The sequence below is a fragment of the Balearica regulorum genome, chromosome 5 (genome assembly GCF_011004875.1).
Source record: "Balearica regulorum gibbericeps isolate bBalReg1 chromosome 5, bBalReg1.pri, whole genome shotgun sequence".
Classification (NCBI taxonomy): Eukaryota; Metazoa; Chordata; class Aves; order Gruiformes; family Gruidae; genus Balearica; species Balearica regulorum.
The window spans coordinates 8,173,886-8,193,788 of NC_046188.1; the positions used below are offsets into that span (position 1 = coordinate 8,173,886).

General features: G+C 37.5%; 1 protein-coding gene across 4 annotated transcripts in view; it reads right to left on the reverse strand.

The window, feature by feature from the left end:
* Positions 1 to 19,903, reverse strand: part of PPP2R5E (protein phosphatase 2 regulatory subunit B'epsilon) — a 75,296-nt gene that overhangs the window by 20,681 nt on the left and 34,712 nt on the right. For all 4 annotated transcript variants that reach the window (XM_075753354.1, XM_075753355.1, XM_075753356.1 and 1 more), the window contains one exon: positions 11,814 to 12,010. In XM_075753354.1, coding sequence (XP_075609469.1) covers positions 11,814 to 12,010 — 197 coding nt within the window. The remainder of the gene's footprint in view (positions 1 to 11,813; positions 12,011 to 19,903) is intronic.

A 19,903-nucleotide genomic window follows, 5' to 3' on the forward strand; every position in this document is an offset into this window, starting at 1 on the left:
TTACAAACCTACAACCAGCCTTGGCTTTCCTTTCTCCAGTTCTTTTTGTTTCGTCCTTCCATTAATATCCCAGCATTACCCAGTCTGCCACCATTTCTGTCCACCACGTTCCAGATGAGCCCACCAACATGCAATTCCCAATCCTGCTGGGCATCAATGGGTTGAGAGCCATGACTGTTTAGGAGTTGCAGAAAATGCCATCAACATGCGTTTACAAGTGTTTTCATACAACACTTGGTTATTTTCCTTTGCACAGGGAAAACATTAATGATATCTGCTTAAGGTCTCATCTGTCAGCACTTGTTAAGAGTTGCCAGTGCTATTCACACATTATATGCCTGGACACCTCATGCCAAGTACAGAACTCAGTACTAAATGCAAGCAACAAATAGTATTTGCTCGACACTTAGCCTACATTTTATTTCATGGTTGGTTTGCTTTGCTTAATCTTATTTAGAGGTATTTTGCTGAGACTGCTTGGCTTTGTGAGGTTCATGCTATCAGCAAAGACTGAACCAGAGTGCTTTCCTGGGTTAATTATAGTGCTGAATGGAGTGTACAGCTTATTATGCAGCAAATCTGATAAACTGCAAACATGCTGTAGGGACTTTTCTGCACTTTGAAGGTGATGTTGTGTCGCTTTTGCACTCTGCTACTGCATTTGACCCATCTCTAAGCTGGTTAATCAAACAGCTGGGAAAAGCAGCATGTTATCTCCTAATCTCGTCTATACGTGACCCCTTCATAGCAGTTCAAACTAAGCTATTTAAGAAACAAAACTAGTATGTTCTTCAACATCCTTATTTATTTTTCCAGCCTTTTACTCCTATAAATGTTTTTAAGTTAGTCTGTAAGGCATATTGTCAATATGTTGGCAACTTATTAAGAAAGGGCACTTTAAACCCAAGAGTTTAAATACAACCCAAATACTGCTAAATCCAGATTGAAATAGAGTGAAGTTTTAGAATTTGCAAGACAAACAGAACGGATTCAGGTACTGCATAAACAGAAAGATGAAACAACAGAAAACTGTAGGAGAGCACATGTGGTGCACTCCAGTGAGGAATACTTAACACAAGAAAAAGACAAAAGAAGCAAGGCAAACCAGTGAGCAAAGAAAAAAAAAAAAAAAAAAAAAAAAAAGAGGTCACACGGGTTTCTGCTTGCATTTTTTCCTTCTTGCCACAAGAGGGTGTACTTCCCTGCAGTTACAGGAAAACATACTTTTACAGAAGCCTTCACTGTGTATGTATGTCTCATGTTTTCAAGTCGCATGGCTTTCAACTTTAACAGATACAGCACTTACTGTAGCCTGTGCTGACAGATACTGCACTCTGCTTCCCCTGTATGCATACTGCCAAGTGATCACTAGCCTTTATTAGGAGATAATGCTTTTTCTCCCTTCTCCATCCTCTTTCCCTGACTCATTCACTTCCCTCAAGAGCCCCTCCAGGAAAAGACTTTTCTAGTCTCATGAGGAGAAGTCAAATAACTATTCCAGGAATACACACGTGTTATACTTTTTCTTTCCTGAAGGAATCCTGGAGGTCCTCCTTCTACTATCCCTGATATGAAAAAGCAGGGAGAGGAGTGAAGCAGTCCGAATTAGTAGGACAAGGTTGTTTCTGTGTTAGAGCACAGGGCAAAAGAGGGCAGACAGCCCAAAGGATTCCGAACTATAAAGAGGGAAATGTACCTATTGGTGCCTTGGATCCAAACATCTGGGATTCTGCAATACTTACTGAAGCATTTTTGGTTAATGCTTCACATTCAAAACTCCCAGCTTGCTTAGGATTTGGACCAAAATAGGGAACTAGCAAAACCAAAGGCATTCCGCAGCTTTTTTTTTTTTTCTGCTTTAAACTTCATTTGAAACAAGAAAGAAATTTTTCTGCAAATTTAACCATACATAAATTAATGAAACTTGTACCAACAGATCAGAAAAAACGTAAGCGTTCATCAGCTGTTGTGTTTAGAAACTGGAAGAAATATTGAATTATGGCACAAGAAAAACCTGCAAGGAAAAGTACATACTTTCAGAATGAAAAGCTAAACTAAGGCAAATTCCTCTAAGATTTAAATTAAGTCAAACCAAGCCTCAAGCAGTTAGTGCCAGGGCCTTAACAGCATGACAGAGGTATGAAGGCTTCAGCAACAATTAGTTAAGTGTCAGCACTGACACCTGAATCCTGAGCTTGTAACAAAACCATATGATTTCTGGAGAGTGCCTATTAAAAAAAAGGCCAGTCTCAAGGCAACTCAAAAGCAGGTTTTTTTGCATAAGAAAATTAACAGGCAGGAGTAAATGCAATGCAAGTTAGAATATGGTCCTAGTATACAGTTTTCTCTCTTTAATTTTCTTTTTTGCATTAGGAGTAAAGATAAGCTATATGGAGCCAAAAAGCAGATACTCTCCTGAGAAGAACAGACAGAACAGGTTATCTTTAAGTGATTTCCCCAGGTTATCATAATTTTAAAAGATAATATGTGCCATTACAGTTACATTAATCACCACAACACAGCATGATAGCTCATTTACATGCAGTGTCAATTTATAGCATGCTTATCTAAATCAGTAGCCTCTGGGTGGCTAATGTTTATAAGCCTCTAAGGGAGAACTGAAGGCAACAAGTTCTTCCATGCATGAACTGCCCAGCTGTATGTTGGAGACTTTGACAGCCACCACACAAAGATGGGAATACGCTACATCAAATCTGGAAAGAGTAATTTTTCTCAGATAGGCATAAGGTAGCTATTTAGTATTTATCCCTGGGCCCAAGCAGCATGCCAAAACTCCTTCAGCTGGATAGCTGAATCATTTCTCTTCTGACCTCAGTTGGATCATCAAGCCAAAGGATATCCCTGCCAGCCTGCGCATACAGCCCCTGATGATTCCTCTCCCATAGCCAACGCAAATGACTATTGATCAATACTGACTTCCGTCTTCCACCGATTAGGAATGTCTCCAAGCCCAGATGATATTTTTGTAAAGCAAACCAGAACTCTAATATTCTAGAAAGTTGTACCATGACAGATCTCCCTTATTACGTTCTCAAAGACATCTGCCCGCTGTCCTCCATGACCGTCCCTTTCAGGAGCACACACCAAACTGAGTGTAGAAAAGTGCATCACTGCTCCCGTGCTATGCAGAATTTGGACACCCAAGTGCCAGAAACCAATTTATCAAATTAGTGAAATCTATCCATTGGCATTGAATCTAAAATTTCCAAGATCAAGTTGGAAATGCCAAAATGACAGATTTTTAAATTGGAGATGCCCAGAAACCTCTAAGCTCCACATCAGTGTGTCAGTCAGGCACAACTCTGACCAGAAGCAAGACAAAAATTTTTCCAGGCAATTACAAGTCAATGTCAGTTCATTAAGAACAAATGAGAAGATAGGGAAGGCTGCTCTGATACCCCCCCTCAAAGAATGAGCTGCGAGTTATGAACAGATCCGATGACTGGTACCCGGCAATGCAGAGCTACAACACTATGAACATACAGTTAAAAGTAAACTTTGAGAAAGCTCTGATTTTATCACCACATTTATATTTGAAGGAACTTTTAGAAAAGAGAGAACTAAGAGGCTTAAATCTGAAGTGAAGAATAAACGTTTTTAGAAGTCCTCTCTTTGTCCCTCACCAGAGCACTATAAAAACGACGATGCTGTAACAGAAACACTTCACAAGTTCAATTTCAGCTCAGCGCTCCTACTCTGTGCTGTTTGAAACAAAGATTTTTATCAGTAACAGTTTTCTTGAATGGAGCCTGAAATGAAAACAAACACACGGAGGGAAGCTTAATATATTAGCTATATAAAACCAGGGTAAATGACTACCCAATTAGCTCCCAGGGAACAACTGTTCTTCTCTTCCCAGTATGCGGAACCATCCAAATAAACCCCATGTATATATGAAATTGAAACCAAGTATCAATGCTTACACAATGCTTAAACTACCATGCATACTAACAACATACAGTAACAATAAAATGTAATTAAGCCATAACATGAAGCCATGCTAATTGGGAGACAATAACAGCCCCTGGAACAGACACTGCACTTGTCCTTTTGAAATGTACCTGCATATGTGGGTTTTTTTAATATTGTTTATGGATTTATGTATTTTAGAGCCTGAAGTGACTACTGCAATCACTCAGCTATAATCTCTATATATAACCCATTGAATTGTTCCCAGGAGTTTGACTAAAGTACATCTTACAAAAAATAATATCTAATTTTATCTTACAAGATTATAAATGATTCCACCAGCTCTCTTCTCCTAAAGTTTTACTAATTTAACTACAGCACTGCTTCTGATTTCAAGGTTGAATCTGCCTGATTCTTCACTGGTTCTCATTAAACCACCAGATCTCTTCTACATCTGTATATATATTTGCATATGCAGTATGTAGCTATTTATATATAGATATTTTTATATAGACATGACACCTCTCAACCTCTGTGCTGCTAAACGGAAAGACAGAGCTTCTGAACCCAGGCAGTTGTTGGTTTCTTTGTTTGTTTTTAATCCTATGATTATTTTCAGTTCCTTCCTTTGAGCTCCCACCTGTGCACAAGTGTACTGGAGCACATTTAAAAAGCCTGACCATCTCCCTCTTTTTCTGCATGTTGCCATTTGAATTTATCAACATTCACGTCTTTGAACAGGGCACTGTATCAGAAACTCATATTAAGAGAGTCAAAATACAATGCTCAAGTCCATTTCTGCACCACTGCTCGCGTATTCAGTCTTTCAGGGCTTAATATTATATGCCTTCTTTTTCCCCAGCTGCATTACTTTTGACTTGGCTGCATTAAAATGAACTACGTTGGACTGTGAACACAGTCAACAATCCAGATCACAGGGTGATGGAAAACAGTCTTTCTCATCTTTTCTTGACCTTTAAGTCTTCTAAAAATTCAATCAATAACCTGCAAGAATTTAGCTCTTGATCAGGGCTCCTAAATTTGTTAGTTTACCATCACCCACTTCAGTGGTGGTAGCAGCTTCCATCCATACAGATAAGCAAGCAGCAAAATTGAGATCCTTAGGCTATGCTTCTGTTGGCAGAGAAGTGCAATAGGAGCAAGTGTGCAGAACAGAGGAGCTGGTGCTCAGCTGCAACATCCACACTATGTACGTTTGGAGGGAGGAGTTTCTTTTAGCGAACTCTTGCACTGAAACCCATCAGCAAGTTGGAAAGCATTAGGTACACTCCTAGAGTAGACATTTTATCCAAAAGGAATCAAATTCACAAACCCTAAGACTTCTCTACCACAAGCATCAAAGTGCTTCAAGAGCACACCAAAATCTGAGTTGCAAGTGCCAGCACAGGTCCATCCCCAGCAGCACCCCTGGGTACAGATTCTTGCTGCTGGCAACTGGAGACCTGAAATTTCACTCTAGGTCACCTAGACCTGAACCATAACGCGGTACCCTACTACTAATCGCTATCTCCATGGCACTACATTTTGAGATGATCCAGTAGAACAGTTATTTAATGGGTGCCCAGCTAATTCTACATGATACAATCTAAAAAATCATAGCAGTAACTCAAATATCTTGGACAAATTAAAGCATGCAGTACCAGCAGAAAGAGTTCCTCATCTCTAGAGTAGGCATCAGATCAAGTGAAAGCCTGCCAATACATAAACTTGAACTCTAGACAGCATTGCAAAACTCATACTGCTTCGGACTCCAACAAAACAAAAAATTCAAAACCCAAGAAAACAATCTCCCAGAAGATTCACATTGCGCTTATCTACAGACACAATGCTTGAAAGGTATTTAAGAAGATGACACAGCCAAAATGGGGGATGGGGGTGTACACTCCTTTAAAAAATAAAAAATAGCTGCATTCGACACAAGTAGTTCTTGGAACAAAAATGTTTTTCCAGTTTATTTCTTTGCTTTAGACCTAGTCACTGTACTATTGTACTATTATGCAGATAAAGTCTGACAAATGAAAGGCCTATGTAACCAACAGGAGGAATAATGGATACGGGTAAAAGTAATTACATACTGTCGGGAAAAATTATTAGGGACAACTACTGCAAGAGGAGCTGCCTCCAACTGATTTTTTGAGAGGAGTACAGAACATCAGAGTCTCTTCTTTTAATAAGCATTGCGGGTTTTGTACAAACTAAGTGTATAAAGAATGTGAATAATAAAAAGCATCTAACAGAGGAATTTGGAAATAACGCATAAAAAAAACCCCAAAGTTAGATTCTTTTCTTGCTTTCACAGGATTGATAACCCTCACAAGAACAGCATTTAAAATATGATGCGATTTTTATCTATTTTTTTTTTAAACTTCGATAGCGTGCCTGCTCCATCATGGCTGCACCTACATGACAATTTTTAATCAAAGTCCAGTTTGGGGGTTTAAGGACACTGCACCTTCCGTTTAGCATTTCAGATGGTTTCAAAATAATCTGTTCTACTTCTATTGATTCAAGTTGAGTTTAAGATTAATTCCTAATTCCTTAAGTTATATAAAATTCATATTAGAAAAGAGACATTATTTGTCAATTCTTGTAAAAGTACATGATTTCAATTATTTCCCTTAAACTGAAAATGACATTCAGTATTATATTTTTAAATCTAATACAAGAACTAACAGGGACATATGCACAAGGGTTTTGCTAAATCAAAAAGATAAGAGTGAATATAGGTAGACTTGCATAAAAATCTCTATCCAAGAACATTTTAACACTGAAAACCCTGAACAGGATGAACATTTAGTAAGCAGGCTGTCATACTTAGTCATACGCTATAGCTAAAGCTACAGAAAATAAAGAAATTCATAATGCCTATGAAGTCTAACAGCTAGAACGCTTCCTAAAAATAGGTTCCTTAACATGCTAAAAAAAATTATGGCTTAACAAGACATTCTTTATGTTTAACAGGTCTGTCACAAACAAACTCCTGATCAGACTCTGCCCTCACATCTGTTGAGGCAAACCTGCAGTAAAAGGAATGCAATCCCTCTAGATTTATGTCAGTAGAAAGAAGAAAAAAAAAAGGGGGGGGGGAGCAGAATCTGACCTTTAAAATGCAATTTTTGGTATTTATTTGGGTATTCATTTAACCAAGTTTCTTCCTCTGTGTTGCTCAACACGGCTTCTGAGCCACAAGACATCTAATATGATGTTTCACTTTGGCTACAGAGATTATTTTACTTGATTTGTCATTACAGAAAAAATAAAGACGACAACAGGAAGCCAAAGGCATTCCTGCACTTAAAAGAGAGGAGAACAAAGTAATACTATTCCATTCTAAAAGGGGTGTCTCAAAAAAATTTCATTAGCCATCTCTTATGGGCTGGCTGTTGTCCAACAGATGTTGCGTAAACATCACGGTAAACATCAGGGTTGTGTTTATAATTTTTGAAGAAGCAAACAGGAGAGCTGAAATGTTGCTCACCAACAAAGAGATTCATCCAGATTTCTCAGTTTAAGAGCTTGTCAATTTTTCCCATTCGATTTTTTAAATGAAAGAAATCAGTTTCCTCAATCTATGTCTTAATATCCAGAAAACACAAAAAGCTCTACTACATACACCCTTTAGGATACTACAAATAACAACAAACATTTATTTCATTCAACTACCATTGCTTAATCTACCAGCAAAATCAGAATCATTAGTTTAAGCCTCCACATTCTGCTCAGACAGGAATAAATTTTAGATTAAGTGTCCAGTTATTGGCTCATAAAGTCATATTACTGGCATTTCCTTCTTCACAGAGTGTGGTTTAATTGGCAGGGGCCTTTTTTCCTAAAACTAGCCTAATTCTAAAGAATGTCATATGCCCTTCTGAACAACACATCAAACTGCAGGGAAAGCACACTGAGCAATACCCTCCTGAATAAATCTGTCCAGCTTATGGCCATTAACACAAATCCCAACCACTCTTCCCATCAACTGATATTGATGACAGTGACGAGGCCACTGCAAGCTTGCTTTGGTGGCCATTAGTAAATTCAATTTCATTCTATTTTTTTAATGACCAGTAACATGCCAAACACTTCTGTATATATCAAGCTAAAGTGGTTTAAAGAAGCGGACATGTAGACAGGCTGACAAATAGCCAAGTGGTTTCACATTTAGCTATATACAACATCATATCATACGCTCGAGAGAATAAGACGAAAATATGCAATATTATGATTTGGGATTAAGGTTTTAATGGCATGAATTTAGGATGACTGGCAGTAAAAACATCCAGGAGCCGTTATGCTGGCTACCACAAATGACTGTTTTTCAAACTCCTATATCATAACACCACCACGTTTTAGAAAGAATTAAAATTCTCACAGTTTCTGAAGAATTTTACAGGCAACCTTTTTCTGCCCTAATATCTGTAAAGCCAAACTCCTTTTGGGTCATGAACAGAGAACACTAATATACACGTACATTATAAAACTTTAAAACAAAGAAAGGCTCTTCCACGGATACTACTTTTTTTGGACAGTTTAGATAATTAAGATAAGAAAACACTTTAGTCATTAATTCTTCTTTATAAGTATTAGTAACTTTTAAAATAACAGCTTCAGTCTGGTGTGCCTTGTTTTCTGCTCTTAAATGATGCCAAAACTCACAAACCAGCTTCTTTCTTTTTCCCCTGTTTACAATACTTCACCTCCAAATTACAGTAGCCCAAAGGACCAAGCAGGAAATATTAATTCCTGGATTCATAAACGCTAAAAATAACAAAGACCTTCCAAAGGGACAAAGAACACTTGTGCTCCATTTTGATCAGTTTTAAGATAGTGGTCTTTCAATCAAAACACTCCCGTGACAATTGTGGCAGCAGGAAGTCAATGGGGATGCTAATTTGGTCAAGACATAGATACTGCTGTTTTCTTCACTGTCATGACAGGTCAGAGATTGTCAATGTGACAGCTCCTTTGTGAACACAGTTGGAGACTCAGATGAAAATCCTCAGAAGTAGATCAAGGTGGCAGTTGCACTCATGAAGCCAACTGTGTACAGTTAAGTCTGTCTCGGTATATCATTATGAGCACAATTCCGTGTGAAACAAGAACCACACTCTTATTGCAAACAAGTTACACCAAACATGATGCTTCAGCACAAAGTGACTAATGCCGTCTATTCAGCAAGCAATATGTGCTGAAAACTTATTGTATATAATATTAGGAGTCCTACCTTTCCCTCTAGGGCTGTATAACTGCACTCAAAGTGATGGAGATGTCTTGCTTTTATAGACAAAAGACCAGGAGGAAAAATAGCACCTTTACCAGATAGCCTATCTGTAAAATACAAAATACGTGCAACGCACAAAAGCCCTGATGATGTTGTTTAGCAGAAACACTGCATTAGCATTTGTTGGGATGATCGACAGAAATCATTCATGCATTTGCCATGGATTGACTCACATAAATTCAATAGCAGAGCACAGCATCCTGCTCACACGGAATACAACCATCAAAGTGTTTTTCCAAGAGCACACACATCAAGAACACTGCCGGTTGCCATAGGCACAATTTGGGTATGACAACTTTCCAAATTTGAAACTTTCTTTCCAATATCTTACATCTTCATCAAAGCACAGGTGTCTGTTGGAGGATCCAGTTTCTTACAAAATTGAAATATTGCAACTTTCTCAGGAAATTCTTTAGCCAAAAAAAAACATTTCCACTTCCCTAATTACTTGGGCATCTTTTTATTTGTAAAAAATCCGGGTTTGGGCAGTCAGAAGCCACTGAGTGGCCAGATGCAGGACTTGAGATTATTCTCAGTCATCCCCTGCATAAATTCCCTGGCACTGAAGAGAAAACTTGAGTTCAGCACTGGAGCCCAAATGTAAGGCAGAAGAAAGTAAGATATAATGAAAGGATCAGGGGAATACTGAAGAAAAGAATATAGAACAGTTTTCCATCAAAAATGAGCTAAGCTGAAACTGGAATTCCTGAAGCTCCATTAGCATATCTGTGAAATCCACTGGAAAAATTCATGCTGTATCATTACTTCCAGTGACTCCTCCATATCATAGTTACAGACTATATTTAAGAAAATTATTTAAAACCATGCTTTTCAAACTATTCAGGCAATGCATCATTTCCTTAAGATAAAAACTGTTTTGTGAATCAACATAAGTGACTGCAGGGGCAGCAGGACATGCTAGCAACAGGGTTTTGCATCTCTTCTACAGTTCAAGTTCAGATTGCTTCATAGGTTATGATTTATGATTGAAATTGAACTTTATGAGCAGTTACAGATCAAATTCTTCTTGTTTCTTGGGGCCAAACCTAAGATAACACTAACTTGCAGAGTCTTTATTCCACAAATGTTGCTGCAGTAAACAACTATCACCAAAGTCTATGCGAGAATACAACCTCAATCACAGAAATGCTAAAAAAAAACCCACCAACCAAATTCTCCCAGGAGGTGAGTTTGGAGGCACCTTCTACACACAGAAAAAGTACCAATTTTATTGAAGTTTCTTGTGCATCAGTATCCTGTCTACACAAAGGGTATGATATAATTTCTTCATCACAAGGGGTACAAGTAAGATTAAACTAACATTTGCAAACCATTTAGATACTACAGTGCAGCAGCAGCAGCAGAATTCAGCAAAGACCTAGTAATTCTGTATTCAGACCAGTATTTGAATGATGCATTAGGCCACATGCTGAACAAATAACACAACAGACTGAAAAGCAGTTCATTCAGAAGATTGGTCCAGTACAGAAGGGAGAAAAGAAGGGTGAGGGAGAAGGGGAAGAATCTGATCAAATAATTACAGGCTTTCTGACAATGCATACACACAAAGAAGCCATGTTAAGATTTTTCCATACACCCTTAATTCTCATTTGTTGGTTTTTTCTTCGCTATTAACTGGTTGATGATTCTGTCAGAATTTACAGCTATTTTTAAATATTACAGACAAGCGACACAGCATGTAACTGTGTGTCAGAAAAGAAATAAGGAGGATATATAATGCAATGTAAAGTCTATTCATGTTTTTCTTCTTACAGCACATAGCCAGTGGATTCCATGATCAGACAGTACCATTACGAAACCAACATCACCAAATCTGTATTTAACTAATTGCCTTCTCATTTAGATAACAGGTTATAAGTGTTCCATATGGTAGTACAGAATAAACATTTTAAAGCAGTGATTGATTTTGCCAATCACAATGAACGTTCTTCACCATATAGCTAGCATCTGGTATTGTTTCCATTTTTACACTGAAAACACTACTATCTGAGATTTTACATATACAAGGTATGGCTTTAATGTTGACTAATCTTGCTCACTCTAACAGCAGCTGCTATGAATCCACATAACAGAACCAGGAAATTTTCACACTGATCCTATACAACATTTTTAGCATTTATTATTTAAAAATCATTATCTGTGCATAGTTTAAGCTATCTCTGCTTAAAGTACACACTCAAGAGCTTGGACAAAGTTCAAAGAAAGATAAGAAACTTGCAAAAATTAATCCATTATTTATACTAGGTGGGGAGAGGGAAGGTAGGTGGGGGGAAATGTGAGGGACACTGATTTTATGGCTGCTGGCTTTCTCCATCAGGAAACAATCCAGGTTTCCTTTCTTACATTTGTGACACTATAATAACCATCATCTACTTGACTTTAATTAAGTATATATAAAAATTAATATTTTTGTCTTTGGAGAATTATCCCCAAGTGATGTCTAGTAGAAAATACAAACCAAAGGCCTCATTTAATCCACCTACTCCAGGGTTCAATTTCGCCCACAATGCGTAACTGGAATTGCAAGTGGATTTAAAGAGACCATGAGAAAGAAGGAACTCACCATTCTAACTACTTCAGGGTAAGTCTGCTCTGTCAAACAGCCTCTGCTTATTGTAATGTAGTCCACCAGTTCATTAAGAGTGGAGCGCTTGTATTCTTTCATTTTAAGGTCTGAAAGCGTGTCCATGAAGTCAAAAATAACACAGCACTGTTGAAGTTTCTTTAGGAACAGTTCAGGCTGCTCTGAAGATGGAACGTCTATGAAACAAGAAAGGAAATCTTGGTGAGTCTGGCATCTTATTATACAAAACAGGATTTCTTTCTGGAGATCAATTTCAAAGGAAAGCAGTATTCATACAATTTTTGTAAAACAGAGCTCAGATTAACAAACAAACCCCTTATAGGAACTGTATTACTATTGTGTGTTTGAGATCTTGAACAACATGTTGTAGAAGTAATTTAACCATCACCTGCTATTAAGAAGATAAAGTTCACCAAAAAAGCCCAGGCTGAATTGGAGAATGCAAACTCAACAGCATTCAAGAGTTAATTCTACGACATACCACTATTTTCACTGGAGGCTGACATTCATCATCATTAACTTACACTGCAAAGAAGGATGAAAGAACTGTCAAACAGATCAAGCTTGATTAATTTATATTTCTAAAACCACTGCGTCATTTATAACTCTATATGAATATACATGAATATGTATATGAATACACAGCAAGACTGTAATTCTGCAAACAAGTTTTCAGATTCAATCATTACCCCCTGTTGACACTTTCCATAGCAAAATCAATTTTACAGAAACACAGTGAGGATTTTTTGCTGTACTATGAACACATAACATACATCAATATGAACATTTTCACACAAAATAATAGTATGTGCTTGACCAGTAAAGTAAGCAGAATGTACTACTTACTACTTTTGCTCTGCTTTCTTCATTCTTCAACTAGATAAATTTTAATGGTAAAGAATTGATGTCTATTTCTTAAAACTTGGACACACTAGTAAAAAGCCAACCTAAAATGGAATTTCTTATTGTTGACCCAAGAGTATGTCAAGTTAAGGAATAACTGGTAAACACTGGAAGCTGTTAGTAATTGTATAGTAGTTTTAAGGACAAAGTACCATGAATCTGTTTTAATTAAAACCACATACAGAACAGTTACTAGTTTCAAGTTCAAAAGACCTATGAAATATTAGAAGCTCATACTATATAGCTGCATAGCTTTAAAAAGTACTGATAAAGATGCAAGAACCCCAAGGCACTTCACATCAACTCTCTGCATTGCTTAAACAATAAAAAGAATACATACAGACTGCAGTACAAATAAAGATGCTTTCTGACCTGGCACGGTAAAGTACAACAGTTTATTAATCCTTTTTCTGCTTACGGCACTGCGGTAGTGACAGGATTCAATAGGTTAGCAAACTGCATCCTCCAAAGATACCAAGATCTTGGTAAAGTTTAATTGATGGTATCAGGCAGGACACACCAATCTCATATTCATTAGGCTTGGGTAAGCTCTACAACAGCTATGTCCAAAGGAAATTAAGGGGGGGAAGTGGTACAGTTATGACACCACACTTCGTATCGTCGGAATTGTTCCCCCATGTTCCCAAAGGCTATATTCATCCACGGCACAGAAGATGCAAGAAACGTGGTCCTGCAGAACCCCAGCAAGAAGAGCTATGTGGGAGAGGAATCCCCCCTCCCCCAACACCTCTGGAAAGCTGAAGGTCCAAAACCAGGTCACCCTAAAGCAGTTCCACTGGCTGGGTGTCTCACAGTTCAGATGCCTCAGAGCAGGCAGTGCTGAAACCTAAGATAAGCCAAGGAGTCAGAGAAAGTCATTAGCCTTCACCCTTTACAAAAAAGACGAGTTCTATTACCATCCTTTCTAAGGTTACAGCCTTACAGGAGGTAAAGGGCCTGGGGAAGCAAAGTACTTGTGACTGCTTTCTTGGCTACCTGTCTTCAAATAATACAAAATAGGAGAATGGACTTTCAGAATTCACTGTTACTAGCAAGCAGGCAACAATTCATTGATTAACAATTTCTTCCAAAAGACAGACTGTAAATACAAGCTGGGGTGGGGGGGTGGAAGAAAAAGATAAAAGTGTAATCAGTTACTTTTCAAGAGTATTATTTTTAATTCTAACTTCCACTCTTTCTTATGCTACCTATAATCCACCACAGAACATGAAAACACGTAAATGGTATCAACAAAATCTATGATATTACATGAACATAATGGGGTTTTGGTTGCATTGTTACATGGGCTTGCACACATTGACCAACAAGGATATCGCAGTCAAAGAAAAACACAGACTGAAATCAAATGGGAATCCATTACGATACAATGCAGTCCACGTTATAACCAGACTCATATGACTCAAGATTACACTCATTTCAAAGTAGGGTCGAATAAAAATTAAAAAAATTACTAAAGCATTAAAATAACTAATAAAAGTTCATTTTCTTTTTTCCTTCAGTTAAGTATCTGGAGGTGTGGGAACAAAATGAAAAATATAATTAAGTTCTTCTCAAGAAAAACCACTCCAGAACACTACACAAAATTCATGCCAGCCTTACTATGTCAACAAGCCATGTGAACTATAGGGGCAAACTAAAAACCAAAACAACAACAACAACAAAAATACCCACAACAAAACCCAACCAAAAAAAACCACAAACAAGCAAACACCACAAAAAACTCAAGTCCCACAAAATAAAACCCCACAAACCAATTGTTCTAGTCATATCTGCTTTTCTTTATTAAGCAAGTTGCCATTCACACTACAAAATAAAATTGTAAGAAGTTTCACACTATAACATTTCTCCTTGTTCTTGGGAATTCAGAGTGCTTTGGGAACAGGATAACACCTAATGCCAAGGCTTTTTCTACTTGGAAACAGGAGAAGTATATGAGAGTAAATTTTAGGGGGTCCCAATATGCACAGCACAAGAAAAGGGCAGCAGAATTCAATAAAAATCAGTATTCCATGTTCCCAACCTTCCCACAGAGACCATGCCTTTAGTTAGTTTGGGGGTTTTTTGGGTTGAGTTTGTTGGGGGTTTTTTTGGCGTTTTCCTTAATCCTCTAATGCCTCTTTCACAGCTGTACAAACCTTTCCGAAAGATCACTATGAACAGACTTGCCCAGCCATCCTCATGCCACTATTCGGAGCAGGGAGCGTGCTGGTACTTGAGGTACAGACCTATTGAGCTCCACAGCAGAGCTGAACTCTTTAATGCAACGACTTGAATGAAACATGCAGTTCCTTACAGATGTTCACAGTTAGTTGATAAAAACCAGCAAATCTTTTTTTTTTTTTTTTTTTTTTCTTCCCTCAGCTGACGGATACTCACAGCTTTCAACGAATTCTGCAACACTTTACTCTTGTGGTAATGTGCAGCCAAATATTTAGGCCCCAAAATTGAATAACCCGCAATATTACCATTGTATCTTCTTTCAGCTGAAAGAACTGAAAATTGAGCAGCTGCTCTAATAAATCTGTATAAATACCTATAATACTTTATAATAATCTATAAAATGAAATCAAAATGGCACTACTAAGTGGCATGTGTGATTTATGTCCAATGCACATGAGAGTATACATTTATTAAAATCAAAATCTAAAGAAACTTCTGTCAGGATGACTGTAAGAACTCTCCTCATTTTCAGGTCTTTGCTACAAGTTAATTTTCAGGCTTGTCAGTCTTCTATTAGCCATTTAAAACTGTACAGAGCTTCTGAAATGCACTGAGGATTCACAGATTCAAAGGAAATTGGCTTAGTGAAAGCAAGTACTAGTACATCTGAACAATGATAATCAAGATAGAATCAGAGCTTTGAACAAAATCAAGTGTTTTATAAAGTTATCAGAAAAATTGACAGAAAGTACTGTAATTTTTTTGAGAGATGGACCAACAATTGTTACTACAAGGGCTGAAATACTAAATGTAAAATGGTCAAAGCAATTCTGTTTCTCTCTTAACGGCCTTTTTCCAAAATATCCTAATCCAACCAGCCCATCCCTTCTCATCCGTTATCTCTGCAGTCTCTGCCTTCTGCATTCTTTTGTCAAATGAAGACATAAAAATCTGTCAGCATACTTTTACTGCAAGTCTCTACCATATACCAAAAATATTCACGTTTATATTACATTTGTATTTTAATGAAAGTAATTTACAAGTAACCAATTTTGGATCATAGAAAACTAAAACTATGCATCAGATCAGCAAAACTGCATCCAGAGAACTGAGCTATGGTTCTTCTCTCAGTGGTAGTAAAAAGCCAAGATGGGGGAGATACTGAACACCGGGATCAGTCCCCTGATCCACTTCGCCTTTAGTTTTGCAATGGAGGGTACAATGTCGGGAAGTGAAGAAGTGAAAATGGGGGGAAGGATTGAGCTGCTTAAAGCAGCACAGAAACTGTAAGGAAAAATCACCAGACTGCAGACACAAGACAGTATAAGGCCTAGAATTAGAATAAAATGAAGACAAATGATGCAGATTACATATAAAATATTAAGCAAAACTAGGATATGCTCACACATACTACTCTGCACCCACTTATGTACTATCAGAACATTTATTATTAAAATCAAAATGCCCTCAAATAACTATTGCTTTCAGTATATACATTACTGTTATTAATTTGCTTGAAGATGACGTTTGCATAAAGAACTAGCATCATCTTCTTGTACGATAGCAAAAGGAAACACCACATTAAGCATGAAAAAGAAAGACATGTACTAAACCCGAACTACGTCTAGAATAGGGGACAGAGATTAATAGTAACTTTTTTTACTCACATTAGTTTTAAGAACTTCCTTATAATTTCCCAACATCTGAGAACTCTGTATTCACTCACCTCCACCCACTGAGACTGTTTCCTACATTTTTTCCCTATCAACTTAATGGCAAAATAATTCCCCAATTTTTCTTCAGTTTTCATATCTTCTAGTTATTATTAAACAAACCTAGGACTATCTTTTTTTCTAGTAAAGTAAAATTTCTTTGTGACAAAAAAAACCTCTGAAAAACCAAACAAACTGCTCCCTCTTTGCTGCCACTCACCAAGCACCAAGTTAAACACAACCAACTCCTGAAGCAAGGACCTACTTGCACAAATTGGGCAGTCGTGCATAAATCTCTTCATGTCTACATCTATCCCCCACAAGTCACTATGAAGATTCTATTTTGTAAGAAGCTAACTTTCTAGTTTTTATTCAAATAAAACTTACAAATTTGAATTTGAAAGCCTTTCGGTCTTCTTTGAGAAGTTCACTTCAAGAGAAGGTCTAGCGATACCCAGCTCAAAGCCTTCACTAACTCAAGGTCCTCTCATACATATGCCCTAATACGTAACGAGCCACATTTCTATAAACCACTTCTCAGTCGAATATTTGACTTAAGATTCCAAGAAGTACAAATGTTTGCCCTCTCTTTCTTACACACACCTCTTGAGAAAAGTAATCACTGTCCTGATTGCATTCATTTAATTTCCTGACTGGCTGTCAATATTATGTATGCTTTGTGAAGTCAATAATCATTCATTTACAACAGGTGCTTTTTTCAAAGCTGTTTTCCCAACCCATTCTCTATACTTAATAATTATACAGGCAGGGCAGCAGTTAAGCATTGTATTCCAAATATATGAAGTCTAACCAGTACCAACATTATTCACACAGCAATAAATACAGTGGGGCAAACTCAAGCTGACTTTCATGAGTGAACATGCACAAAAAGAAAAGCACAACACACTATTTCCAGCACATTCAAAATGCATGATTAGAAGTGCAATACAGGATATACTCTGCCACTTTTCCTGATAATCAGTAACTCTTCAGATCATCAATCCCAAAACAGAGAATTATTTCTCTGACTATAAATTTCTCCCTAATCAAACTGAACAAGTTCTCACCAAGCGGGAGTCTCCTGGGTAGTTTCGCAGGGATCCAGGATACTGCGAATCCCTCTACTGCTTCCTAATACTCCCCAATCATTTCACAGAGATTTTCAACAAACATCGTTTACTGGGCCAAGTAGTCTGAAAGCAGTGTAAATCTAGCATTCAGTTTGAGTGTCCTGAGTCCATATGGTGTAGCACTACAAGCAACAGGGGATACTCTTTAATAGACATACTCTTAGTCATATACACTGCCAAAATTTTACAGCCTAGATATACTTTTAAATATATTAATCAAAATTCTGCCTTTACTCACATATGTAAAATCTTATGAGCTTCAGCCCCTTAATAGAACACATGGATGAAGGGCTGCTGTTTCCTTCATCATGAGACCAAGAATTAAAAAGATGGACAATAAAAAGAATTTTAGTAAAGTGTATTTTTAAAAAGCATACTGTTAAGTTTATGAAAACTTCAATTAAACTTATCGCCTACTTCCACAGCAGGCACCATGCAGGCAACAATTTAAGCCTCCTCACTTTCACCCATACGGCTCAATCCAGAGCCATGGCAGTCAAGGTTTCAATGAAAAGATTCCCTTTGGCTATGCTTTGTCTATCTGTGACCAACACGTGTTCATCCCACCACTGACTTCACTAATAGTGTCTGTGCTGTGGACATCTTTCAACTTGAAAGTGGACCAAGACCACAAGCTTGGTTGTCAAAGCTACTGATGAGCCATAGCAAAATACTATTACATCCATATTTGTTGCAAAAAGACTGTATTAATGCAAATTAACATCGATGGTGTGCCACCCTCAAGTGGGCAGAGAGCTGTCAGGGTGTCCTACGTTTTACAAGTTTGGGTACTCTTACACATCACTAACCTAACGGATCTGTTATGAAACGGAGTTATATCAAACATCTCAGATAATAATAAGCAATCAAGGAAATATATAGTGCATAGTCAGAATTCATGAGCAACTAACAGAAGACAAGATTACCAGGGTATCTGGGTACACCAGTCACTGCTGAAGGTCCCACAGAGACAAAGACTCACAAGATATTTAGCAGTATATACAGTGTCCCTCATGCTAGTACTAATAATCGCCACTTAGTAGTAACTATGTCTTTTCATAATCAAGCAGTGATGCCTTCTTCCTTAGCTAAGTTGACAACACTTTTCAACCCCTCCTCATTAGTTCTTCGAGGAATGGCAACAACTTAGACAACTGGAGTAACCCAAGTCAGTGAAAGTTTACATATTCTACCTACAAGTATATTCGATCAAAAAATAACCCAGGTCAAAGCAAATAGCAGAGAAGGTACAGAGAAGGATTCAAATGACACAAGTTTTAGAGAAAAACTGACTAGAGAAAAGCAAATGGAGAATACAAAAATATTTCAGAAGAGATGGAAGAACAGCAAAGTAGTTAGGAATATTATGAGAAGGAGACACAGTGGAAAGCCAAAGATGGCAGAGCAACAACATTCAAAAGTATTAAAAGACCAAAAGAGAAAGAGAATGAGGTAGAGCATGAGACTTGGAAAAGACAGAGAGGAAAAAATTGTTTGGGGAATAGGTAACACAGTGAAAGTAGCACAATATTTTAAAAGGAAAAAATAGTAGCTCAAACTGTTTAAGCAAAACAAGAATGAGTTAGTGGTTAGGGGCTAGATTTGATGAAGCAGCTCCGTATCTGGAGGTTCCTGACCCTCTGTGACATCTTTAATATATCCCAGTACATTACTTACGGTTAGTTTGCTTAGACATCAAATTAACACTTATTTTTTAGCCCCAAGTTGATCAAAGGTTTTGTAGGTTGCTTTCTCCCCCTCCCCCCCAAATTTTTACTAATATTTCAGAAACAATGATTAGCAATTTTTACTTTTTTTAAGGGAAGCAAAAAGGCTGGCAAAAATACACATAAATGTTATTTCAATTTCCTAAATTGAGTACGTGGCATAAAATCCCAAAAGACAACAAAAATACTTTGCTGAAACACTAAGAGGTATTGTGGCCAATTTTCCTGGACTGACTCAAGTTTCTTTTATACTGGCTCAGAAAGTTTATGCTAGTTAAGTAGGTTTTTACTGAATTGCATTTTCAAAGTACAAGCTAATCTTCACTCAGAAGAGTCAAAGTCACTAGGTTTGCTGAATGAGAGCTGCTGTCCGTGTTTGTCCTGCCACTTGAGAATACTAACCTGAGGTAGTGAAG